Below are 26,556 nucleotides of genomic sequence, written 5' to 3'. Positions count from 1 at the left end.
GAGTACATCCAGTGAAAATTAAAAGTGGGAGTGTGGAAGAAACTCCCAGATCAATGCTAAAAGCTGAAAAAGATGAAGTTTGAAGTGTCTAGCTATGGGAAGAAATGTCTAGCTAATATAAAGTATATGGGAGAGTGCCAGTACAACAAAAATTCTATAAAAGATATAAAAACTGAAGAACTGCTGGTGCTGGGCTGAAGAGAGGATGTCAAGGTCGGCTGGTGCTGACTGCCAAGGATGAGTGGGACTGGTAGGTTCCTCATCAGAGTCATCAATAATTGTTTAAGGACTGATGCGCTGGTGGAGAGCTCCACGGATCCTACCTCATCATCTTGGGGAGCACTCTTCTGTTCTTTACCAGAAACTTTCTGAAGGCATGTTAATTGTTATGAAACATTTTCAAGGTTTGTTTTTAGCTACAACTTCAGTCACACCTAAAAGTGAAATAAACATTCATTCAAGGCTTTTAAATGCCACCTCATGACCAACTGACTTTACTTGGCTTTGGTCTGCTGGAGCTGGCTGCTGAGGATAAGTGAGACCATTTTGTAGGTTCCTCATTAGAGTCATCAACAATTGTGTAGGGGCCGATGCACTGTTGGAGAGGTCCATGGGTCTTACCTCATTATCTTGGAGCACCCTTCTATCCTTCACCAGAAATTTTCTCATGGCATGTTCATAGTTATGGAACATTTTCAAGGTTTGTTTCTAGCTACAACTTTTATAAATATTTCTGGGAGAAGTCCCACCTAAAAGTTGAAATAAATATTCATTAAAGACATATAAATGCCGCCACATGATCTAACGAACCATGCAGTTTCCACTTTTGCAGAAACAAAAATGAATTTTACTTACATATTTTATAAATTTAAACTAAATGTTTATTTTATGTATTGAACATGTCATATTTCTTTGCATCAGTATTAATTTTAGAGATAGATTGGTTTTGGGTGTTTCTGGATTTTATTGTCTTTTCAAAACTGTATCAGATCTGATGAAGGGATGTCCAAAATCATTGTTGCTGTTAGATATGCTGATTTATTAGGCCTAGGATCTATATCCATTGGTGGATGTATTGTTGTGTCAACAATATGACTTTATACATGATGTAATTGTAGTAAGAATAAGTTGTAGTTGGATGAGTAGATTAGATTTATGTGCAATAAGGTTTAATCAGGGTTTACATCTGTGCTTTGACTGACGATATAGTTTTGAAGCTTTTCATCTTTTACTAGATAACTTTTTGTTGAGTGTTTTTTTTTGAATTCTTAATTGCATAAACCTTCTGATATTTTGTTGTTCGGATAAGAATAGAATGTAGGGCCTTCTGCATGGGCTGGTTATTTGTACTATACTTTTTATGATATTTGTTGGAACCTACAGATATTTACCTGTGGGGGAGCCTCCATCTCCAAGGGCAGCACATACCGCAACTGCAGTGGGTACCATGGTTGTCATTCAGGTAGAAGCTTTAGTGGAAGGATCACATTACAATTCCAGGCTAAATAAGTTACAAATTCTGGAAAACTTAGAATGCTTTTACAATTCTGTTATTCTATAAAAATTTTAACTCTAGCATTTTCTAGTTATGCTTGTTGTTAGGGCTGACCAGGCAAATCGTCTTCTAGGGTGGCATTGGTCCTGCAGGGCATTCTACCGATGATTTATACGTGCTTGATTTAAATCATTCAAAATTCAAATGGCATAGGTATACATTGCTTGGTATCTGATTCACATATATCAAATTACTCTAGATATGACTTCTTTTGGATAAGGTTTGAATGCAAAGCTTTGTATTCTAGGGTGGTTGTGCAAGGACCTGGGCCAGGACCACGCTATGGGCATGTAATGGACTTGATTGCTCAATGATACCTTGTAACTGTTAGTGGAAATGATGGTAAGCCATAATAACTTGAAATTGTTTCATGTGATTTAGAATACTTGCTAATTTCCTTGAAAAACTCTGTAGTTTGAGAATGCCACAGAAAGCACACCTTTCTTGTTACAGCTTCATTGTTAGCTGACTGTTAGTTTTAGAGCTATGATGTTAAGATCAACATTCTTACAGGGAAGCGGACATTATCTGATGCATGGGCACTGGATACATCACATAAGCCATACCGGTGGCAGAGGCTTGAGCCAGAAGGAGATATGCCATCTGCGAGAATGTAAGTTGTCCTTGTTTTCTCAAGTTACATAGTGTTATGAATTTGTGTTTGATTAGATTATGATTTTGATTAAAATATTGCTAGTATTTGTGTCTGAATTATGAGATTAGTGTCTAACATCTGTATTTGAAACTCGCAAGATGGCATGTTAGTAAGCACACCTTTCGTTTGCATTTTCTTGCATGAGTTTTTCATCTTTTCCTATGGCCTGTTGTTTCCCATTTTTACAGGTATGCAACTGCTAGTGCACGTGCAGATGGAATGCTGCTGATGTGTGGAGGAAGGGATAGTTCTGGTCTGGTGAGATATATTTAAACTGCGAGCTACTTTTGTTAATGCTTAGTATGGTGGGAACCCTTTTCTGCTGAATCAAATCTATAGAATGTTTTTCCTGAAGAAAACCTTGCGGCATCCTCTCTTCTCTGGAATATTCGGATGGAAGGTGGTTCAACTGCCAGCCACAATAGTGGCAGTAACCCAGAGGAACTTGACTGGATTTGAACCTGTGATATTTGGGCTGCTTGTCGATCTCTCCAATCTCTGCACACCATGCAGTTCTCGCATCAACCTGTCCTGTGGTTAATCTGTTATCTATAACTAGTCTAGCCTCCAGTCCAACCTCCTCCTTTTCCCAGCAGCTGAACGCCTCTTCCATCCATGCCATCCCTTTTATGCTTGTTGCTCAAGCTAGTTGGAAGGTGAATGGCCTTCACAATCTTTTCCCCAAGAAATAGTTATGGTCCAAATTGATTCACATTTTGTTGAATTTGACTGTTTTTGGTTTTAGAGTTCTGATTGCGGTGAGTGCATTTGTGAATGTAAAGTGTATTTCCTGTGTTTGATTTCCTGGAGAGTCTTGTATACTGTAAAAATTACCATTAATAATAACCAGAGGAAGATGTTTTTGAAGCTGGAGTTTTTCCCAAGATGGGTTTCTCCAGGGTATATTTTGTGTCTCTGTGAGTGATTGCACAGCTATTTCTGTTCATAGGCTCATAAAAAAAATCTTATGAACAGTAGGTCATTAAAGCTTTCTGTTTAGAGTTCTTTTCATTCTGCATTAAGATCTGGATTGGCAAATCATTTGGTGATAGGACTTTGATTATGGATAAGACTTAGGGACTGAGTCTCAGTAATTCCTCCCTGCTTAGAGGAGTCATCTTTGAATTCTATTGTAGTAGATGTACAACATAATCCTTGGGGTTTGTCTAGTTGAGGTCTTGTTACAGAATCTGGTTCTTACTGAAAATTGAGTGTTTGAACCACTGGCAGAACCCTGTGTCAATTGAAGAAGGTTCATGGTGGAAAATCATTGGAGAGCCTTACTGCTTAAGAATAAAACTATTAGAAGCATGCTAAAATTCAAGAAGGAGAAACTCCAATGTAAAATCCGTTGTATACATTGTAGAAGGGACATGAATAGGAGGAACTACACAAGTAATTATGTTTGCTAAAGTGTGTAATTTATTTTGCTTAAGAGTTGAGGTGCATGGGAGCAAGGATCTGAGGGAGTCCTTGCCGATGAAAATGGTAGATCAATTGGTTCAAGGGTTGCTTCTCCTTTCTTAAGTGCAAATCACTTGTGAGAATGTCCAATGCATTATCTAGAAGTTTTCTGATAGGATAGAAGACTATTAAAGCATCCTTGGATGGACAAATGGAGAGAGATCCATTGAAGGTAGGAATTGCTTGAGAAGATGGTGTAGAGGCCTGTTGGGCGAGTCTCCAATATTACTTGGTTTCCGTGTGATCTGTAAAAGTTCAGTGTGTTTCATCTGTTTCAGCAACTGGAAAAACTATTAGTGAACTATCCTCATTGAAAAATAGTAGGCACATGAATGGTTTGCAGGTGAGGATGTCTTTGCTCATGAAATTCTTCATGTTTGCTTGCATTTGCCAAGGATAATTTTGAGGGGACACAAGTTTTTGGGGCATGATGAAGATGAAATTTTAAAGGAAATCCGAAAAGTAGGCATGAAAGATACCAAGTTGGGCTTTCAGTGAAATTTCAAGGGGTTTGGAAATGAAACAAAAAAGGGGCCAAAATTTACTATCCAAGATCATGGTTGTTTCTGCTAGCCAGTAGCCACTAGGATCCATGCAATTGTCAAAGGTTTTCCAATAGATATGAATGATGTGAATACACTAGCTGATCTAAATATCATTTCATTGGGATCTTATGATATCCTAATTGGAATGGACTGGTTGGACAATTATCATGCTGTCCTAGATTGCCATAACAAGACTTTCACTTGTCTTAATGAAAGGGAAAATAGAGCATTGTACAAGGAATTTGAAGACCAATTTCTGTAAGGGAGATTTCAGCCTTATAGCTGAAGAGATGATTCTGGAAATGATGTCAATTGTTTGCAACTCATGTGGAAGAGCCAGAAAAGACCAAAGGGCCAAGTATTTTCCAGTGTTATAGGAGTTTGAGGATGTATTTGAAGAAATACTAGGTTTGCCACCAAATAGGGTTATAGACTTCTCTATTGACCCAATGCTTGGAACTGCACTATATCAAACACTCCTTATAGAATGAGCACATCGGAATTAAACGAATTACAAATGTAGCTATAAGAGATGTGGAAGAAACAATATGGATACCCAAGTGTCTCAACTTGGGGAGCACTAGTTCTTTTTGTGAAAAGGAAGGATGGAACATTAAGTCTGTGCATTGACTTTAGACAATTGAATAAAGCCATAGTGAAGAATAATTACCCTTTATCTAGAATTGATGACCTCTTTGATCAGCTAAGAGGTACAAAGATATGTTCAGAGATAGACCTGAGATCAAGATATGACCAAGTGAGAATCAAAGAATAAGACATCAATAATACAACTTTTACAACAAGTATGGGCATTATGAATTTCTAGTGGTGCCATGTGGATTGACTAATGCAACTAATGCACTGGTTGCCTATATGTGCTTGATGAATGGCATATTTATAAGTTATTTGGATAAGTTTGTCATTGTCTTGGATGGCATGCTTATCTATTCTAAGTTAGAAGAACATGAACATCACTTGAGATTGGTGCTACAAGTGCTAAGGGAGCATCAACTATATGCCAAGTTGAGCAATTGCTTTTTCTACCAAGAGCATGTAATGTCCTCTTCTAATTAAATTGCCCAAGGGAGGACGAAGTAGCCTATCCAACCTCGTAGGGTATAGTCATTTATAAAGGGGGAACCCTTTATTCAATGTTATTGGGGTAACATATGATAAATTTTGGGTAATTGGAGGAAAACTTGTGAAAGAAACCAAATTTGGGACAAAATGGAGGGAAGCTTGTTAGCCCCTCAAATTAAAATTAGGAGAAGAGACCCCAAAGGGAATCTATAAATAGGAAAGAGGAGAATCATTTTTCTCATCATGGATATCTGATATTCTCCGACTTGTGAGCTGAGGCTCTTGAAGGGTTTTAAGACCCCTTTCTTTTTGATTGGTTTCGGTTGTGAAAGATTCTACCCGTGCCAATCCCTTCTGTCTACTCTGTTTGGCATAATTTTCTGAGTCATCTTTCATATGTTTTTGGCAATCAAGGGAGAACTTCCGTGGATTGGCTTGTTTGAGCAACTAAGGAGCAATTCTGTGGCAACAAAGTCTGTCCAAGACAATTCTAGGGATAACGAAGATCATATCTGCTGCAAACAACCTTTTCTGTGGCAGCGGATTCATTCAAGGAAGAGATCGGGGCAATGACTTTCCTTTAACGACATTTCTGTGGCTTAATTTGTGGTAGTGTATCACTTTGGTGCTAAACCTAAGTCGACAGATCCCCCCTTTTAGGGCTTGATCTATGGGAAGTATTTTTGAAGCAACAAAGGTGTTTTTCTGTGGTTCTAGCCTCTAGGGCACTTAACTCCCTTGATCCTCTCTCCTTGTGGCTGCAGCCCATTTGAGTGAGATCTCCTGTGGCAATGCATGGACCTGAGGCTCTATTAGACACGCAAACAACATCTCTGTGGCAGCGAGGGTAACTAGTTCAGTGTGGGCAGAACATTACCATCTAAGCCAGCAGCACACTTACTTGTGACAGCGGATAGGGTTTGAGGTCATTTGTGACAACATTTTACTGTCTGAGGCAATTTTGTGGCAAGCCCTAGTTTGTGGCACAAACTGTGGCAGTATTAGAGAGCGGGGGTTCTGTTGGAGGCAACAGATCCCTTCTAGGGTCACTTTGTAACAACAGACCTGGGCTGAGGGGTTAACAAAGTCAGCAGGATCTTTTTGGATGGTTTGAAGAGTTTTGCTGAGGTATTTCACGTGGCAGTGACACCCTTTTGAGGAACTAATAGTTGCAATGGATATCTACTGAGGTGGTAGATTCTCTTTTGCAGTCAGGTCTGGGCAGCGAGATCCATTAGGGCACTCTGAATAGCAGTAAGGTGCAACTAAGCAGTAATGGTATTGCTAGGAGGTTTCCTAAGGTAGCCATGAGTCTAATGTTGAAAAGTGCAACTAGGTTTGGTCTTCATAATGACATGTAATTGTGATTTTTGTAAACGATGTAAAGAAGAAAATAAAACTATTATTGTAAGGCTTGCTTCATGGGTTTCATGAGCAAGGGATTTTATTTTTTGATGGCTCCCATTGTGAGCCCTTAGGATTTGTCAAAAGAGTCAATGTCATGAAAAACCCTTCTTGGGCATGTTACAATGTATATGGGTCTATAGGATTGTCAAGTAGCCCTCCAAAGACAAGCACAAAGTTCTCCTCTTCAAGTCAGCTACAAGATAAAGTGAAGAACTCATGCCGGCTTCACCTAATGAAGACACACCTATTCGGATGCACATGTCGGCTTATTTATGTTGGACAAACCACTATATATATGTGTGAAGGGTCTTAGAATTACCATAGAAAAACAAGTTCAGATCTCTCTGAATTCGGGTGGCCTAGTGCAAAGATAGGTTCAGATATCTCTGTAATTCGTATAGGAGACTACAGTGACATAGTTCGGCGAGGAGACTACAGCTCGGTGTTGAGAGAAGACTACAGTTCGGTGTTGAGAGAAGACTACAATTCGATGATCTCAGAAACCTACATTTCAGTGCAATTTTTGTTTAGATGAAGGGGTCTTGGTGCTACCACAGGAAGAAGGATCCAGTGCTAACTTCGCTCAAGTCACAATCTCAGTGATATCACAGTTTGGGCATTGTTACAGTTCATGAAGTCTCGATGTTCCTATAAATTGATAAGATCTTGGTAATGAAGATCTTAGCGCAATGATGAGGTCTTTGATGATATTACAATGATGTATTATGGAGCCATCTCATTGCTTTCAGAGTGAATGTCTCAGTGGTGTAGTCTCAGTGTTACGAAGTGAAAGAGGAATCAAGAAGACGAAAAGAGTAGAAGGTTGACAGTCAAGAGAAATAGCGTCTTGGTCTTGGAGTGGCTTGTTGTTGCACAGATTGTCACGACAACGCTCAGACCGGGGGCTGTCACCCTGATCCCCGATCTCTCCGTTTAAGCCATCTCCCGCGGCTAAGGGGGGTAGACCCTATAGGATGAATGAAGACCAACTGTGGACCAGTTGGGTTGGGAGACAGAACAAGGTGATTTAGCACTTGATTGATTTAGTAATTAATGTACCAGTGCCTTTAATGATTAAATGATTATTTATCAAATGCTACAGAAATATGAACATATTAACAATCATTTATCATCAAAATACAAGATATTCAACAAATGCACAACGCCTTAACGATGATCCAGCAGTTAAACTTCAAGAAAAATCAAATGCTTTAAATGATCATAAAATTTAAATGCTGACCAGTTACAACTTTCACATAGCTAACTTCAAAATAAGCATTAAGTGCGTTTAACTATAGAGAAATGGAACATAGAGACATCAAATATGCAATTTTCAATTTTTTGCTAAGCTTTTCAAAAAAGAAAAAAGAAAAAATATTTTTTATGATTCTAAGTTAAAAAATCAAAATAGAACTAAAAATTAAAATCCTAAATTAAAATCTAATCTAAACTAAAATCTAATAAAAATAAAAATGAGCTTTTTAAGCTTTTATGTTTTTTTTTTGGATTTATTCTAAAGTAAAATAAAATTAAACTAAGCTATAACAGAAATGAAAACTAAATCTAAATTCCAAAAATAAAACTCAGACCTGAATATAAATCAAATAAGAATCTAAACTAGATCTAAAATTTAATCCTAAAAGAAAACCTAAAACAAAACTTTTTTATGCCATTTTTTTAATTTTTTACGATTTTTTTTGAATTTTGAGAATAAAATTAAAACAAAACTAAAGTTCTAATAAAACTAAAATCTAATCTAACTTAAATCTAAAGGGACCTTTTATGCTTTTTCATATTATTTTTAAATTGAAGCATAAAACAAAACTAAAAAATAAAGATTAAACTATACTAAAACTAAACCAAAAATATAGCTGCTGATTTTATTAAGTTAGAAACTAAGTAAAAGGGAAAATCGAATCTATATATATATATATTTTTTATGATTTTAAAATTTTAAATTTAAAACTAAACTAAAATCTAAAAATCTAAACTATAGAACAAAATCCTAAATAAGAACAAACTTTTCTATGCTTTTGTTTGTTTGTTTGTTTTTTTTTTTTTAAATTTTTTTGTTTTGTTTATTATATATTTTTTGTTATTTTCAAAGAAAAACTGAACAAAATAACTCAAAATCTTTAAATATTAATCTAAATTTAAATCTAATTTAAATACTAAACCATAGAAGAACTTTTTGGCACCCCATAATTGTTTTTTTTATTTTATTGTTATTTTTTATTTTTTCTTGTTTTTGATTTGTTTTATTATTTTTGGTTTCTTTGTTGCCTTTGATTTTTTAAATAGAACCAAAATTAACTAAGCAACATCAGAGTAAATACAATTAATTTTTTTTATTAATACTAAACCAAACTAAGAGTAAAAAAAAATTAAAACTGAAATCTATCTAAAAAGAATACGCTAACCTAAGGAAGAAAAATTCCAAACTAGAAACTAGGATAAAACTAAATTAAAACTAATATGTATAGTCCTAAAACTAAAGCGTAACTTAAAAAAAATAAATAAAATCAAACGAAAGTAAATCTAACTCTAAACCTAAAATCCAAATGCATGAAATTTTTTTTTTTTTTGATTTACACAGGCTTGGGAGCTCAACTGCAAAAGGAGGAGATTGCGTGGAGGAGAGCAGACTTCAGCAGCTAAGGAATCGTCGAGGGTTTTGAATGTTGCTTGCAAGTGCGGGGACAACAAGTTTTTTGCAGGTGGATTGGTTGCGCGTGGGAGGTTTTCGACTTGCAGGTTTGCTGCTTGGGGATTAGAAAATCGATGGCAACTGAATGTGGAGCAGCGTAAAAAAAAAAAATAAAAAAAATCGAATGGCAGCGTGGATGCGAGGGAGGAGAAGTGAAGTGAATGTTTGCAGGTGGACAGAAGAATAAAAATGGTAGAGAATGGATGCGCAGCAGAAAGAGATTCGTGGAGATTGAACGCAGGCAGAGAGAACTGAGGTATAGACGCGGGGTTTTGAGAAAAATACGTGGAGAGGTACAGAAACTTGCGAAATGGAAAGGCGAGGGTGAGCCACAGGCGCTGGGAAGCGAATGGTGACAGGGTGAGTAGTGAGCAACGAGGAGAGTTGATGCCAGATTGAAGAAATCGCAGAAGGGATGGATTTGCAGCGTGAGTAAGTGGCTGCGCTGCAGCAGAAACAAACGTTGAAGGCAGAGACAAGATGCAGGCAGCGTAATGAGGTTGCGGTTTTGTCATTGGCAGCGTGGGTGTGCCAGGGTAATCAGAAAAAGGGATTCACGCAGGAGTGGTATGGCTTGTACAACCTTGAGCTCCTTCTGAAAACTGAAAGAAAATTTAATTCCCTTTGCTTCAAAACCCTGAAACAAATTTCCAGATTTAACAGTGATTGAATTTGAAACCCTCGGGCAGCAAAACGGTGACCCTGCAAAAACAGGTTGTGAAGCCAGATCTTACCCCCCAGGGCCTAGATCTGGCTTCCAACAAGAAGCTCTTCCTGCAACTTGCAAAAACAGAAAAACCAGAGGCAAAATATGCAAGGACAAAAACCCAAAATTTAACTAAATAATTACAAAATAACGACTCTAGGTAGCCAGATTTGTCAATAATCCACGGAAATATTTTCAAAATTTAAATTTAATGTGAGATACTTCAGAAAACCCTTCATGCATTCATAATTTTTTTTCGAATGATAAACCTGGGATTAAGAACTGGCTGGGCTCTTTCAAAAAACACAATCCGTGAGTTGGCTGGTTTAGCTGAGAACTTCCCCTAACGCCCGGTAATCTAAAAAAAAAGATTTCCTGCACAGCTTAAAATCAACCATTAACATAGAGGGAGAAAACAATAGTGAAATCCAGATCAAATGGAGATACCTGCCACTATATTTCAGAATCTAAACTACCATTCAAACCCTAGAGATCAGACAAGATACGTGTGCCTAAATCAATCTTCGTCAAGCTATTATCAATGACTGAAAATAAAATTATGCAGAAAAATAAAACATCTTACAACATTTCTAGAAGAGTAACACCAGCAAGATTTTCAACCCCAAAGTCTTTCTTTATTGCACAAAAAATGACTACAAGAGAGCTTTCTTCAGCACAAGACTCTAAGATCCAATCTTATCTCAAATAACCCCTAGCACTCTATTTAAAGGAAAAATTCCCAACGGCTAGTTCGAGTGATCCATGTCAAACTAATCTCGACCGTTGATGAGGATCAAGATTTCTTTTAATCTCATCCATCGAATTTTTAAATGCATTTTAATATACAATTAAAAGTCTGCATTTATTTACTCAAAAATTTGACTTCTTATTATTTTATTATTTATTTATTATTTAGTTATTTTATTTTATTATTATTTATATCTTTTATTTTTTATTGTTTTTTAATTTTTAATTTTTTGGATCTTCGAACTTAGCCTTTGGAAAAATCACCTAGGACCTAGGACTTAGGACTTATGAGGGGATTAAAACATTTTCTAACCCTCAAGACACTTTACATCATGACTTTTACAATTTTACATCTCAAGGGGGAAAACTCATTTGACATAGACCCTCATGGACCACCCAGTTCTGCGACCAAATATAATCTAGCAGATTAACACACTAGGATTCCTCTAAGATTCTAATGACAAAATTCATTCCGGCTTTGGGGTTAGGCTGAAGGAAAACTCTGCCGATCATGGATCGGTGAGACAAAAAAACCTTCTGGAACGTAGATTATCACTAGAAAAATAGGTCCAGCTAGGCAATTTACATACAAGACTCAGATCTTCTAAGATTATTTACAATTTACACATGCATACTGGGTTTACAATATAATATGATCAGGTCGATGATGACTGTCGAATGGCACGGACATGTCGATTAAGTGCTACCCCTTCTGCGAAAAAGGGGGTGTACTGTTATGGGTAGTTGACACGTAGTGGTCAACATGGCTAATAGGTCAAGGGCCTTGGTCTTGGTATTCGTCAATTGGAATCTCTATAAGAAGAATTTGTGCGGGTTTTCCCCTCAAAAAGTGAGAGGTTTTGGCCCTAGCTCATAGCCTACATTCTGTGGCTCTTGTCTACTTATGTTCATGCATTGGTAGCTGTTTGATGAAGAAGAACACTAATAACTAAAGCAAAGAAGATCCTAATCTAAAGAAATGAAAAACACTCACAAGCAATTATTACTAATGGAAGAGAAATCACCTAATTATTGTGTATTAAATAGTACATAAACAATGTTGTTGATATCTCATATTACTATTAAAGGTTCTCATTGTTTTTTATACTATAAGCTTGGCAAGTGTAACAATACTATTATACATTGGTAATCAACTATTTGTTTACATTGTCATGCATTCATTATCATCCCTATTTGAAATACTATGATGCAAGCTTAGGATGCAATTTTGTCATGTGCACTTTTCATCACTAAGGGAAAAATTTCCCTAATGGATATTACAATGGTATCAGAGTTGTGCATTTTGCCAGCGTATGAGCATACGAACCTTGGATGTTTTCGAAAGACAGGGAGAAGGTTATAGTCTGGAAGAAGAGCGGTGCGCACAACTCAGTCATGGAAGACAGGGAAGATTAAGAGAACCCTTTTAGCATCTTAAATGAGCTGTCAAGGGGGCAACACCAGAGAGCCCAACTGTTAGCACAAGGGCAACCATAGATGGTCGAAGGACCGCAACAAATGACCTAGTTTTTTGCCCAAATCATGGCAAATCTAAACATTATAGTTAACATTGTTGCTTGTGGAACTAATGGTGGTAACTGGAGTTTTACAGAGGGGAGCAACAACCATAATCCTAGCTTCTTAAATATATTTACACAAGAAAACACTGAGGCAACTAGTAGAAGGAACTATAGGCCTCTACTACCCTAGTTTCTAGATGGTCAGGGGGCAACAACCCATGGAGCAACAGAACATAATGGAGACTTTACAGAATATTTTCGGGAGTATGCATCAATAGGGGAAGATGTACGGACAACCATGACTTTTCATGAGTTTGTTGAAAAGTTGTGAAGGAATGGATTCCTTGATTTGTACCTTAATTCAAGGAATCAAATTTTGTGATCTTCCTAGTTATGTACGAGTTCCAGTGATGTGGACGAGTTCAAGAAGCAGTTTGACTAGTGCGAGATTGTGCAGGACCGAGTTATCTGTTCTCTAGTATGAGTTAGTTTGGGAATTGAAAGAACAAGTGGAATTAGCCTCCTAAATTTTAGGAGGAACTAGTTAACATCTTGTGTTGACTTTTATTACTAAGAATAGCCAAATAAGAGTGCTTATAAGGAGATCGAAGGCACAACTTGTATTCATAGTTGAGCATGAGTTTGTGAGCTTGTGGAGAACAAGCCAAGCAATTTTCTCTTGTGCGAATTGTTGGAGAAGATTTCCCTTGGAAGTTTGCATGAAAATAGGAGACTTTCCTATTTTTTAGGAGCTAGGAATGTGTTAGGAAATAGGGGCCTATGTCCTAAGGAATGCACAAGGATTTCGCGTAGAGTGTGGGCAGATCAACATTCTAGCAGGTGTTTCAAGCCTAGTTTAAGGCATGAAAAATATTATATTTTTTGATTTAGACAAGCTTGTTGTAAGAGATCTGTAGTTTATTCTTCTTCAATAAAATTCTGAATCAAGTGAGGGTTTCCCTAGTTGGGTTCCCTAGAAAAATTGTCGTTGAATCGTGTAATTGTGCTTTTAATTTCAGTTCCTATTCCGTTGCATCTAGTAGAGAAATTATTTGATTATATGGAAAGAAAATTGTTTTCAGACAGTTCATATTAGCAGACCAAAATTTCGTGGATTTTCTACATTGTCTCAGAGCTGTGAATAGGAATCGACCAACACGGTCTTCAAGGTTGAAAGATGACAACTCACACAGGATTAGGATCGACAGAGTATGATTGATTGGATGGTGCTTCAAATTTTGGTGATTGGAAAGTCTGGATATTGTTCTTGTTGGACGAGTTTGGGTTGAAAGAATTCGTTGAGAAAGGTGTTGCAACACCTTCAAATCCAGACGAGTTGAGGCTTTTCCAAAGGCAGATGGCCAAGACCAAGAGGATGATCCTAGATGGACTGCGGGATCATGTAGTCCCACATGTTGCAGCCAAAGATACAACTAAGGAAATGTGGGATGCCTTAGTCCAGCTCTACTAGAATCCTTCCAAGAATCAGAAAATGGTCCTCAAAGAGAAGCTGAGGACAATCAAGATGCAGAAGGGTGAGAGTGTAACTGCCTATCTCACCAGAATTCAGGAAGTCTGTGATGAGCTAGCAACTATTGGAGAAAAACCTGTGGACACAAAGCTAGTGCATGTGGCTTTGAATGCGTTTACCAAAGATTGGCATACTTTTGTTCAAAGTATTATTGGACAAGATAAGTTGTTGGATTGGGAAAACCTATGGAGTGACTTCACTCAGGAGGAGCTACGGCTCAAACTAGTTGAGACTTCTAGCAGTAGTGGTAAGGGTTCCAAGGGTGAGAAGGAAGAGAAGAATCTTGCTCTTGCAAGTAAAGCAAAAGGGAAGAAAGGGAAAGCGAAGAGCGAGAACAATTAGAAGAATGACAAGAAGAAGGATCTAAGTAAGATCAAGTGCTTCCATTGCCATGAGTTTGGACACTTCGCTTCTAAGTGCCCTAACTGGAAGAAGGGGTTGAATAAGGAGCATGTAGCTGCGTCAACTGAGGTAGATGAGTTTGCCTCTCGGTTTGAGAAGGATTTCTCATTGATAGCTTGCATGGCAAGCTCAGTAGGGAGTGACACATGGTATATTGATTCAGGAGCCTTCTTCCATATGATTGGGAAGAGGGAGTATTTCAGCCAGTTGAATGAGAAGGATATGTAGGTGAATATTGAGCTTGGAGACAATGACAAGTAAGAGGGAGTCAGGTAATTCTCTTCATCTCAAAGATGTTCTCTATGTTCCAGGGTTGAAGAAGAACCTGGTTTCAGTAGCTATCCTTGAGGATAAAGGATATGATGTCACCTTCAACAGAGGTAAGGCTTACCTCAAGCATCTAGCTTCAGGAGCAGTGAAGTAGATAGGTGTGAGGGTGAAGAATCTCTACAAGTTGCAGGTAGAGACAGATGCAGCCTTGAGCAGCAAGGCAGGATGTGCAAATGTTGGTGAACTTTGGCACAGGCGCATGGGACACTTGCATCATGAAGTGCTGAAGATTCTTCAACAGATTGCCATAGGATTACCAGTAGGAGGTCTTGACAAGAGTGGAGTGTGCAAGGGATGCATGCTTGGCAACTATGCCAAGTCTTCTTTCCATGGTTAGGATAGCAGAGCCAAAGGGATTTTGGAGCTGGTGCATCTGATGACATTAAAATTTGATCTCCAGACTCTGTCACCATCCTAATTATAATTTCAAGGTTTCCTCTCACACCCAAGCCCTCCATCCTTGGCTTAAATTTTTTTAGACTTCAGCACAGCACATTCCTTCCTAAAGCCAGGGAGTACCACCCCCTAGCTCTGATCTCCCATCCCTTTGCCATACCCTGATGGGAGCCTCACCGGAGAGAGACAACGCACTGCCGCACCTCCCTCCCCTCCTCACCCATCACCCCTCGAACAACATGAAACGTAGATCGTTACTACACATGAGACTAGGGACCGGCTTGTGGAACCTAATTTCCAGGATGATGACAGATATCAGATCGCATCCTACTACTCTCAGTTCCTTGATTAATAACCTAAAGGTGTGACGTACTATTATTTGCACCCAATGGCTTACGGCTCAGTGTTGCTCTAAGCTCAATATTGCCCGCACGGAGTGAGCCGCATACAAGTATAGTCAATTTCATTCTTGAGATGGCGACAAACCCAGGAACACCTTGTTGGTATTAGATCCTTGAGGCTACTACTCTCAGATCCTTGATTCATACCCATAGGGGTGCTTAATTTTGTATATGACTTTTTTGATGTGTGCGGCCCTTTTCTTCTCCATAACTAACGAGGCACAAGTATTATGTTACTTTCATTGATGATTTTTCTCGGAAAACTTGGATTTATTTTATGAAAAAGAAAGATGAGGTCTTGGACAGGTTCATGTAGTTTAAGTCCTTGGTAGAGAAGCAGACTGGGAAGAAAACCAAGGCAATGAGAAGTGACAATGGTGGAGAATATATCTTCAATGCCTTAAAGGAATTTTGTGCAAAGAAAGGTATTAAGAGAGAGTTGATAGCACCTCACAACCATAGTTTTAAAAACCGGAACCAGTTACCGGACCAGTCCACCTAATAAACTGGGTTTCAAACTAGAACCGGTCAAACCGACACTGGTTAGGTCTCAATGAACTAGTTTTTAAAAAAATACATGAAATAATTAATTTTAAATGAAAAAAACTAATTTTAAGATTTAAAACCATGATTCCAAACCAATAGAGACAAAATATGTAAAATTTGCTTATTTATATGCCATGTAAACATGAATATCTCAAAATGGCACCGAGGGCAATACATATCATCGACAAAATACATAAGCAATTATTGAAGAATGTAACTAGGTTCGGTCTTCATAATTGTACTTGAAGTCAAAATGTAATATATTTGTCAAAAGAAAGCAAAAAGAATTTTTATTATTATTGAATTGACTTGTTAAAGCATGGGTTTCATGCTTGGGTCAATTGTTATAGGTCAAGCCTCCATTGTAGGCTTTAGGATTGTTTATTTGGGTCAAAGTCAATTTGTTGATTGGTCAAAGACTCCTCCATCAAGTCTCCTTCTGTCAGCTTCAAATAGATCATCATCAAGTCGACTACATTCAAGTGAAATCATGTCAGCCTAACCTTAAATGAAGATGCAATTGTTCATGAAGTCATGTCGGCCTAACCTTAAATGAAGACGCAATTGTTCATGAAGTCATGTCGGCCTATTTCAAGAAGAAACCACTATAAATGCAAGCCTAAGATTTTCACTCAAAAAACAAGTTCGGACAAGGCATTTTAGAGAAAAAGTTTCGGTGTCATTACAGGAGCTCGGATAAGGAACAAAGATGATTTCGGTGCTATGCCATTGACAGTTCGGTGCTATTACATCAATGCTTCCACAGTTCGGTGCTACCATAATAACCATAGTTCGGTAAACACAGTTCAGAGCTATCGCAGTGAGAAGGGCTTGAAGGTCTCACAGTTTTAGTGTCATTACAGTTTGATGCTACCACATTAAGAAGGGTTTGGTGCCTCACAGTTTCAATGCCATTACAGTTTGGTGTTACCATAGTGAGAAAGTCTCTATACTACCACAGAGAAAAGGTCACGATGCAACTACAGTAATGAGGTCTCGTTATAATTACAGTGATAAGATCTCGGTGTTATTACAATGATGAGATCTCAGTGCTATTATGAGGTCTCGGTGCATCACAGTGACAAGAATTCAATGCTAACACAGTGACATGGATTTTGGAATGCAAACACAGTGAAAGGAAGAACAAACAAGGATGACTTGATGGAGGGAGTCTTGAGTCTAAGTTGTAAGGGTCTTGGTCATCTCATCTTGAATCTACTGAAGGAAGAAATTTGACTGGGTTTTCCCCTAGAGTGGGGTTTTGCCCTGGGAATGTGCCTACATCTTGTGTTATCTTCTATTTGTTGCTTGGAATTAGCCTTGATGACAAGAAAAGATAATTCGAAAGAACAAATAATAATAATGAAAAACATCAAAAGATAATGTCATAATAAGAGAAATCATTTAACTGCCTCTTTCGATTTCTCAACAGCATTGAGGCTCTAAATGGCCTATAAAGTAAAGAAATAATGCTACAAGCTATGGGGCCATTGGCCTACTACAAGACTACAAGTCTACTGGTACATATTAGTGATCAACATGATCATTCCTGATCATGATCAAATTCATCACCACTACTAGACACAGGATCATCAACAGGAGCTCTACATAAACATCATTTGGATCAGAGTTTGAGGATGCCTCAGCCTCATCTACAACCTCAATTGTAGCATTGCCACCAATAACAATAGAAGTGGACCTAATGGAAGCACGACTTGGTCGAGCTACATGATGACTACTCCAAGCCTCCAAGATGACTACTCCAACAAAAACGCAACACTCGCCAAGCTCCAATGAAACTCACAAAAACTCCAAATGAGATGTGTGAGGCAAACGATGGGTGTGACCTTTTATTGGCTTGGAGAGGGTGTTTTTGGAGGGAAACAACCCTTAGTTTCCCTCCAAACCACCTAAGAAGCTTCCAAAAACCAGCCTGATGGGTCCGCAGTGGCCGTGGCAATGAACCGACCGGTTAGGTCCGATTTTTGTGAAAAATCGGCGAAATGGTGTCATAAGCCCAATTTTGTGGCCGGTCTAGCTAGATTTGCCAGTGAACCGACTGGTTTGATTGGTTTCTGGTTTATGCCGACTTTTTTTTAAAACTATGCTCACAACCCTCAACAAGATGGGGTGGCTACGAGGAAGAACAAGAGCATTGTTAGAGTGGCCAAGGCTATGTTGCATGATCAGGGGTTGCCTATGTTTTTGTGGGCATAAGCATGCAACACTGCAGTGTTTCTGTAGAATAGGAATCCACACAGTATGCTTGGACGAGTTACCCCAGAGGAGGCTTTCGTAGGTAAGAAGCCTGGTGTTTCACACTCCCAGATCTTTGGCACAAAGGGCTACTATCATGTGTCAAGGAATTTAGCTTCCAAACCATAAATTTTGTGATAATTCGATCCTTCCTTCCTGAACAATTGATCTAAGATGGCTTTATAAATTGGGCTGAGCAAATGACCCAATGAAAATCACTCGGTCTCTACTGTTACATATATTTCCCTTGGCTGAGCTTGTCTCCTTCGCATTGGGCAAACTCGGCCTAGTGAAATGGCAAATTGAGTTCAGATTCCGGCTTGCTTAGTGTAGACTATTGACCTCTTGGAGAAATCTTTAATGGCCCTTTGGGAGAATTGATAATTCCGGAACTTCTTGGCCTCTTAATAAATTCAACAACGCGACCTCCAATAATCATAGACTCTCGGCCTGGGAAGAATTGTTCTTGGCCTCCACGAATATCTGGCATAGAATATCTCGGTTTCTGAAGACAACAAGCTCAACTCCACAAAGAATGGGCTCTTGGCCCCACATGAAAATGATGGCAAAGTCTGCAAGGAGGAAATGGATCAGCCTGGTGTATTATGTCCTTCATCATTCCTGGGTTTTAATTAACCACAGTCTCCTTTAGATTTGAGAATTCAGCCTCTCATGATCACATGAATTCCAGCTTCACCTTAACTCGTCCCTTCTGGAGAAAACATTCGGTCTGGACACATTTGACTGCATTATGATCCACTTCACTAAATCAATTCGACCCTCTAATAATTGGTGAAGTCTGGCCTTTGAGATTTAATTTTTAATACGACCTCTTTAAAAATCAATAATAATCTACTCCACAACCTTCACAAAATGTAAGAGTCAGCCCCTTTAATAAATATTTGGCTTTTAAAAAAGAGATAATATTTTCCCTCCTTAATAAGAGATACTTCTTCTGCAAAAACTCTTCACTGTTGCACTCAAATTGTCAAAGCTCCAAGGAAGCAGAAGTACCAAATTTTTCGACAGGATCAGATTGCCTATCAACAGTCCATGTGTCATGGTCAATCCATTTTGCAAGTTATATGATGTAAATGATCCTAGTAAGACCTTGAGTATATGTAACAACCTAGGTAAGTCTATGATTTTGACGACGAATTTCATCTTAGGAGGTTTTTTAACTTCATCTTAGGAGGTTTTTTAACCTCACTGATTATCTGTGTTTCTAAACATGGCTAATCAAAAGAGTTTTTTCCCTCCATCGTAAATGCCAAAGTTAGGGTGAAATTTAAATGTCGAAATCTTAGGTGAGTCCTAGTGTTTTTAGTCGAGTTTGATATAAAAGTGATTTGGTAATAATTTAAGCTAGTTGGCTTAATTATTTGATTACAAATCACTTTGTCTACTGGATCATATTATGTTGCAGATGGGTTATGTGCCTTGAGGGTCTAAGCCGAATGTGTATTTCCCTTTGAGGGTTGTAAATATAAAATCTTATGTATTAGAGGGTGGAAAATATTAAATCCCCTTGTGTAAATTAATTTTTTTTTTTGCAAAATAATATTAAATCCTAAGCTAGAAAATTAATTAATTAGAGTCAAGTTAGGTTGTCTTAGAAAAATTAATTCTCTAAGTGGAAAAATTCGTGGGTCCTAAAGGAATCAATTTTTAAAGGTCCTCCACCAAGGGAATATTGTATATTTCAAGAAAATTTGGACCCTTGGACCTTGGTGGTTAAGTCAAAATCAAAATTTTGAGGAAATTAGCTCAAAATAATTAATTTTGAGCTAATAAAAATGGAATTAAATGATAAATTCGAAAATTCCTCAAAAATAAAAAATTAAGCGCCAAGATTAAAAGATCTTGAATTGTTTATCAATGACCAAGATTATTTTGACAAAGATCAAAGAAACTAGCCGTTATTTTTCCACTTGGAGGATAAATCTATAAATTAGCATCTTGATCTCTCTCAAGAAAATTTATGCTGAAGCAGCTTTGTAACTATTGTCCTGCTGGGAACTATTTTTTCAATCATAATAAAGACTTTGGGGTGCAATTCAAGGTGTTCTTGCTTATTGATTTGTGGTATGCGCTGACTACAAACATCTCTATGTTGTGCTGAATATTGGTAAGATTTTTTTTTTTCATTAGATGGAGATAACCATGCTATTGATAGTATTGGGCTAATCTTAGGTGGTTTGATTCCCCACGTGATCTAACAAATTATTTTGAGATAAATTCATAGTGCTAGCAGATACTTCAGTCCTTGGCCTCCAAGTTTACAAACTTGGGCAAGAATCACTGTTGCTTGGACTCCAAATATTTATATGGTAGATTAAATCTTCGTTAAGGCTATAGTATACATTGGGGTTTCTAAAGTATTTTTAGCCATTCTCCAAAGGGAAAAACTACATAAAAATATATTTTTCAAAAATTTATATTTTTTTAAAATCCTTGTATATTTGTAGATCTAACTCGTAAATTATTTTTTTCTAACTTGGGTTTTGGGGTTTTTTAGTATTTTTGTATATATTTGGGGTTTTGGGTTTTGAAATTTAAATTTTTTTATATTGGTTATTTGGGTTTCTATTCTAAATTTGTTTTAGGATTGAGGAAGAAATTGACATTGGAGACCTCAGAAACCCTAGACGTCTAGGGTTTTCAGACTATTTTTGTAGGTTGCTTATTTTCAAGTCCGGGAAAAAACTCATTTTCTGAAGGCCCTAACCCTTACCCGACTTAAAAGGCTAGTGTTTGAGATCTATTTTGCAAGTATCAAGAAGGCCATAAGCCTTACAAGGGCTAGATCTCAATGCAAACAAGGGTTTCTTCAAAGGATTGACATTTTATCTCTAACAATTTGTTTTGCAACATTTTTTGGCTCAAATCTTGTGTTTTCAGGTGCCAAGTACTTTGGAGAAATTTTGACAAATTTGGGTAAGTAATCATCAAAGCCTTGGGGCTAGTGTTTGATCTCTAAACCCTAGTTTTATCTCTGATTTATTACAACAGTCAAATCAATAACAAATAAGCCCTAAAATCACTAGCTACATGGTTAAAATTATTTAAAATTGCAAAATCTTCATTTTCATAAATTTTGGCCACTTGGGCATCCTAGATCTAACTTTTATGCTTGCTGGAATTTACTGCATAATTGAAGTTTTCAGATCTGAAATTTCTGAAGCATACACTTAATAAGGGTCGAAAACTTGAAATTTTCAGTTATTGGTAAATTTTTCTATTTCTAGGCAATTTTGGCATTGATTGTAACTGCATTAGCTTGCTGATCTGTCAATTATTCACTGTTGTAGTAAATAGATCAAATCTGAAGTTTTTTGAATCACACACTAAAAACCCTAAAAACCCTAAAAATGATTTTTTTTAAAAGTTGGGTGATTTTCACTATTTTTGGGTACATTGGGCATTGTTTCTGACATCTCCAGCTTGCTGATCTGTGGGTCAATTTACTGCTGTAATAATTTATTACAGTTTGAAATATTACTGAATACATCTTCATAAAGTAAGTTAGACTAGTGTTGAAAATATCGGTATCGGCAAAACATCGGCGAGGGTCCAGAAAACATCTTATCGACAATATTGGCAAAATATCGGCAAGCATAAAAAATATTTTTTTCAAATTTTTAAACATAGCCGATATTTTGAAAATATTGCGATATCGACAATTTCTCGGCGATATATCGTTTTAGCCGAAAATATCGCGATATTTTCGAATATCGCCGATATTGTCAACAGTGAGTTCGCACATAAATTTACTTTTGCTAGTCATTGGAAAGTTTTGTACTTGATATATTGGGCAAATTTTATACTTTAGAGTGATTTTTCTACTGCTGTCATAACAATAATAAGCGCTGAAATTTTCTGAAGTACTACTGCTGATTTAGCTTTTGATCTAATACTTGTGTGGTTTACTCTAAGTTTGTAAAATTTCTAGAATTTGGCACCTAAAACACTCCTACATTTAAGCTCTAGATTTGATCTTGTGATAATTGGAATCTAATTGGTATCTTTGTCTTTGGTAATCACTCTAAATCTTGGCATCTAAGTTTTCATTTGGCTAACTTGAATGGTGATTAGTTTATCTTAAAGTGGTATCGAACATTGTTGAAAAATTGACATTTTCCATCTTGTGAGAATTTGTTGAAATTTTGCATTGGTGTATCTAAAACAATTTATCTTGTTCAAGATTGTCATCTCATCATTGTTAAGTACTCTCGCTATAAATTAATTCACACTAAGTAATTAAGTAACATAAACAATCTTAATTCAAGATAATCTCACTCATAATCTCTTGCATAAGCATCCTAGATCTAACTTGCATTAAAAATTACCTCCTAGCATAAGCTAGATTGATAGAAATCTAGGGCAACCCTTCTCACCTAGCTTGAGGGGCTTGGCAACTCTTCGGTGGTTAACACGATGACCTTGAATTCGTTAGAGCTACAGTCTCTGCAGTGCCGGAGGCACCGGGTGATAGGAGCACAACAAAAGGTATCGTTAATCAGGTCATAGCCTGCTCCCTGTTGGCCTCCTTCCCACAACCTACCTTAGAACCCAAGTTCAAAATAGTTAAGAGAAGGCATACTTAGATTAGGCATATAATTAAAATAAACCAAGATCACTGCATCTCACATAGATCCTAGGACTTGCACATCATATAGGATAGTTAATCATTCAAGTAGTGGGTATCCATCTGGTCACTTGGTTTCAAATTACCATAAGCAAGAATTGTGACTCCATTAAGGCACTGGTCTCATACTTAAAATCTAATCTAATCATTAATCTTGCTAAATTTAAGCAACTAGGCCACTCATTCGTGTCTCCCAAACAAGTTGATTTCCAACTTGTTTTCCTTCACCTCATTCCATAGGGACTACCCCCCATAGCCTGCTTTTGGGAGGAAACTAGAACAGAGTAGGTGGGGATCAGATTGATGGCCCTGCCTTGAGTGGTTGTCATGGTGCGTGTACAATCTGGGCGACAACATTTTTTGGCGCCATTGTCGCGGACGAGTTTGCTCGTTGTCGAGGTTTATGACAATCTTCATAATCTTATAATCCTTTTTTCCGTTCATTAGCCCGTCAAGCGGCACAACATTTTTGGCATTGTTGTCGGGGACCATTTTTTTGGACCTTGTCGTTGGCGACATTTATCATCAATCTTCATAATCTTCTAATACCACATTTACTGACACTTTGATAGCTCACTAATCTTCTCATTGATTTATTCACTTCTCTATTTGCACCTTAACACTTGGACATTTGGGTTAGTTTCCAGTTTGGGTGGTGACTCCACTAATTCATCCATTCATAAAAGCTTACTGGTAGCTTGGTTAACCCCACTCTTTGGGTTCGGTTAAACAAATTACATTCTAGTGAGCATTCAATTTTCTCAGACAAGAAGCCTTCCTTGATATCCACCTGCTTCGCCCTAACTGACTTTTCGGTTTTTGCCTTCTGGATTTTGGAGATAGGTTCATGTTCAAGTGGTGACTCCACTTCTTCAATTTTCTGCAAGAATTTATTCTAGAAGCCTTCTTCTTGTAGAATTCTTGCTTATCTTGCACACTGACCTCTCACTGATATCCATTTGCTCTCAAGTGAGCAAGTCATCATGAATGACTTGCTTGCCCCTTGTAATTTTACTAACATTCAGAGTTATCCCCATGATATTCTAGAAAAAGCCATTGATAATTTACCTTCTTTTCAAGGCAATGGTGCAATTAATGCTAATGATCATCTCAAGAAATTTAATCTTTGTATAGCTAAGTGGTGCAGTAATACTAACTATAATCATGAAGACATTAAGATGCGTCTTTTTGTCTTTTCCTTGGAAGATAATGCTATGGATTGGTTTCATGATTTTCCTAATGGTTCTTTTGATTCTCTGCAAGCTATAATCAAGGCCTTTATTAATGAATATGGAGATAAGGAGGATGAAAGGGTTTACTTCGCACGATTTACAGTATGAAAAAGAATGAAGATGAAACTGTTAAAGAATTTAATGGGACATTCAATGGCATTATAAGAAAATTATCTCAAGATTACAAGCCTCCTGACAAACTTTTGTTAGACCATTACATTGATGCATTTGACGCTAACACTTACGAATTGATGCGAGGGAAGCTTGCTAATGTAAGGGTTGCTCAAACTTTAGCTGAGGAATTAAACAATGACAAGAGAGCATTCGGGAAGTTTGGGATTCCAAATATAAAAGAAGAGGAAAATGATCATGTTAAAGAACTAACTTAGAGCATTAAAAGTATGCAAGACGAGCATACAAATCAAGTCACTGTCATGCAAAACTGCCTAGTTAATATGAAGGAGTCTCAAAAGAATAAGCTGCAGGATAATGATGATCAATCTTCGCCATATTGCAGTACTTGTGAAAATTTTCATGATGAATCTACTTGTGCTTTTGCGAGAGCAATCCTGGTTAGTGGCATTGCAGGGACGAGTGGCCAAATTAACAATATTATTGAGGAATCACATTGTTTGCATATGGAAGATCATGATGAGCATCTTGTTAAGGAATTAACTCAAATGATCAAAGACATGCAATCTAGTCAAGCAAAGTTAATAGCATGTCACGCCAGAGAAATGAATTCTTTTGGGATCAGGTTACAAGCAATGGAATTACTTAGTATAATCAAAAGATCAATTTTCAGAACATGATAGATAACATAGAGGAAGAACATGCTGAGGAGCTAAGTTCAATAAAAGCAAATCATAAGGAGGAAATAAATTCTATTCAAGAAAATCATAATAGAATTATAAAGGACATGGAAGCTAATCCGTCTCTCTTCATAATAGGTTATTAGCTAGAGAAGAAAAACATGTTGAGGAACTAAAAATCACGGAGATTAATCATTCTAATCAGATGACCACCATGCAAGACCATTTGATCACCATGGAGCACATTCACTCACAGGAAATCAAAGTCTTGGAAGCTAAGCATTTCACTCTTCAAGACAGATTCGTAAAGACAAAAATTGATCAAGCAAAACAAATAGTAAGACATGCCAAGCAAATGAGTTCCATGCAAAGGAGGATGGAAGAAATGGAAAAATTACAAAAGGTGGCAGGTGCAGGAATTTCAGCATAGATCAAATGATGAGAGAAACAAAGAAATTTCGACAAACCATAAGCCTCACAGTTCGTCAAAACGATTCTCATCTCACTGCAAAGAGGTCTCTTGTCCCATTGGACACAGGTTGACTGGAAATGCCATGATTGGAAAAGAAATCGATCAAACTTATGTGTCACCTTTGACAAAGTATATTCAGAATAAGGTTGGGCATACTTCAATCTCTTCAGATCTTTCATCCGAGCATACTCAGGATCAAGACAAGAAATCTACACTGGGATCGTTATTGACATCACAACCCACTGGGAAGAAAAGTAAAAGGCAGAGGAAGAGAAGGAAGAAGTTTGATGCATCTGATGGTCGAGAGCAACTCGATATTTAGATAAGACAAAGTCCCACAATATGCAGGATTAGGTGTGGCACATCAGAGAAGCAACCTTTAGACTTGCCGGAAAGTCGGCAAATGCTCAGCATGCATTATGTTGAGGACATCTGATGCCATAGGGAATCGTTTTGTATAGTATCTCTAACCCTTCTCCCTTTAATTTCATGTCAGTAGATGGTTTTACTTTTTGCATTTTGTTATGTCTTTTATATTTCAGTTTAATAGAGTAGATTTTTCTATTCCAACGATATTTCTGTATATGCATGATGATTTTGATGTTGAATGGATATCTATTTGATGGACTTATGTTTTCTTAGATGCATGATTATTTGATTCTCATGTTATTTCATGAAAGCAACGTGTCCCCATATGGAGCCAGATGTTGCACTCAAATTATCAAAGTTCTAAGGAAGCAGAAGTCCCAATTTTTTCGACAGGATCAGATCACCTATCAACAATCCTTGTGTCATGGTCAACCCATTCTGCAAGTTATATGATGTGAATGATCCTACTAAGACCTTGAGTATATGTAACAACCTAGGTAAGCCTATGATTTTGGCGACGAATTTCATCCTAGGAGGTTTTTTAACCTCACTGATTATCTATGTTTGTAAACACGGCTAATCAAAAGAGTTTTTTCCTTCCAGCTTAAACCCCAAAGCTAGGGTGAAATTTATTGTCGAAATCTTAGCTGAGTCATAGTGTTTTTAGTTGAATATGATGTAAAAGTGATTTGGGAATAATTTAAGCTAGTTGGCTTAATTATTTTATTACAAATCACTCGGTCTACTGGATCATATTGTGTCGCAGATGGGTTAT

General features: G+C 37.3%; 1 protein-coding gene across 1 annotated transcript in view; it reads left to right on the top strand.

The window, feature by feature from the left end:
• Nucleotides 1–26,556, top strand: part of BSL1 (BRI1 suppressor 1 (BSU1)-like 1) — a 155,569-nt gene that overhangs the window by 35,661 nt on the left and 93,352 nt on the right. Inside the window, 5 exon segments of the mRNA XM_089452514.1 lie at nt 1,384–1,462; nt 1,629–1,708; nt 1,803–1,897; nt 2,069–2,168; nt 2,399–2,468. Coding sequence (XP_089308640.1) covers nt 1,384–1,462; nt 1,629–1,708; nt 1,803–1,897; nt 2,069–2,168; nt 2,399–2,468 — 424 coding nt within the window.

Source organism: Pinus tabuliformis, chromosome X (genome assembly GCF_031772625.1).
Source record: "Pinus tabuliformis cultivar Carrire ecotype Pingquan chromosome X, CPIR1, whole genome shotgun sequence".
Taxonomy (NCBI): Eukaryota; Viridiplantae; Streptophyta; class Pinopsida; order Pinales; family Pinaceae; genus Pinus; species Pinus tabuliformis.
Note: the sequence above shows the minus strand (reverse complement) of the source record. Positions and strands in the feature narration are given on the sequence as shown.